General features: G+C 31.6%; 1 protein-coding gene across 2 annotated transcripts in view; it reads right to left on the bottom strand.

The window, feature by feature from the left end:
• The window catches only part of LOC111089465, a 27,491-nt gene extending 26,992 nt beyond the window's left edge, over positions 1-499 (bottom strand). For both annotated transcript variants that reach the window (XM_022402010.1, XM_022402011.1), the window contains exon 1: positions 338-499. In XM_022402010.1, the coding sequence (XP_022257718.1) occupies positions 338-439 (102 nt within the window). In that variant the 5' untranslated portion in view covers positions 440-499. The remainder of the gene's footprint in view (positions 1-337) is intronic.
• Positions 500-1,102: the final 603 nt, after the last annotated feature.

Genomic DNA, 1,102 nt, shown 5'->3' with positions numbered 1-1,102 from the left:
CATTATAACGCCCCCGCGGCTGAAAGGGGTAAGCATGTTTGGTGGGATTCGAACCCGCGACCCTCAGATTGCGAGTCGAGCTCCCTAGCCACCTGGCTATGCCGGACCTAGTGCATGAAGTTAAAAACTGGTGATTGCATAGATGAAAGGTTAAGCAATTTAATTTCTTTGACAAACAATTGAGGATTTGTTTTCCAGTTTGGACCCCCAATTTCTGCAACGGATGACGTTTCAGTCTCTCTGCTACAGAAAATTACAGCCTTTTCTCTGTAAATAAATGTAACGTAGATTTGTTTGTTACAGTTGATTAAAGTACTGGTTTACAAATCAAACATACCAGTTTCGAATTGTGATGTAACAGGGTGCTGCCATGAGAATCCTTTCCAATGGCTGAAATGAAGAGAGGGTCGTGGTCTAGTCTAGCCAAACAATCTGCCATGTTTCGTCCTACTCCGCCAAACGAAAAGTCGATTCTTCCCAAGTGGGAACTGCCATCCAGCTGAAAAAATAAATAAACTTACTGTTCATTTTAAACAATAAGTACAAACTCGACAGTTAATTAATCAATTAAACAATAAGTACAAACTCGACAGTTAATTAAATAATTAAACAATAAGTACAAACTGTACAGTTAATTAAATAATTAAACAATAAGTACAAACTCGACAGTTAATTTAATGAATTAAATAATAAGTACAAACTCGAAAGTTAATTAATTAATAACTACAAACTCGACAGTTAATTAAATAATTAAACAATAAGTACAAACTCGAAAGTTAATTAATTAATTAAATAATAAGTACAAACTCGAAAGTTAATTAATTAAATAATAAGTACAAACTGTACAGTTAATTAATTAATTAATTGATAACTACAGACTCGAAAGTTATCTAATGAATTAAACAATAAGTACAAACTCGACAGTTAATTAATTAATAACTACAAATTCGACAGTTAATTAATGAATTAAACAATAAGTACAAACTCGACAGTTAATTAAATAATTAAACAATAAGTGCAATCTCGAACGTTAATTAATTAATTAAACAATAAGTACAAACTCGACAGTTAATTAATGAATAATCAATTCCGATTTCCAATA

This window comes from Limulus polyphemus, unplaced genomic scaffold (assembly GCF_000517525.1).
Source record: "Limulus polyphemus unplaced genomic scaffold, Limulus_polyphemus-2.1.2 Scaffold6325, whole genome shotgun sequence".
Taxonomy (NCBI): domain Eukaryota; kingdom Metazoa; phylum Arthropoda; class Merostomata; order Xiphosura; family Limulidae; genus Limulus; species Limulus polyphemus.
The sequence above is the reverse complement of the archived record's forward strand: the minus strand, read 5'-3'. Positions and strand labels throughout refer to the sequence as shown.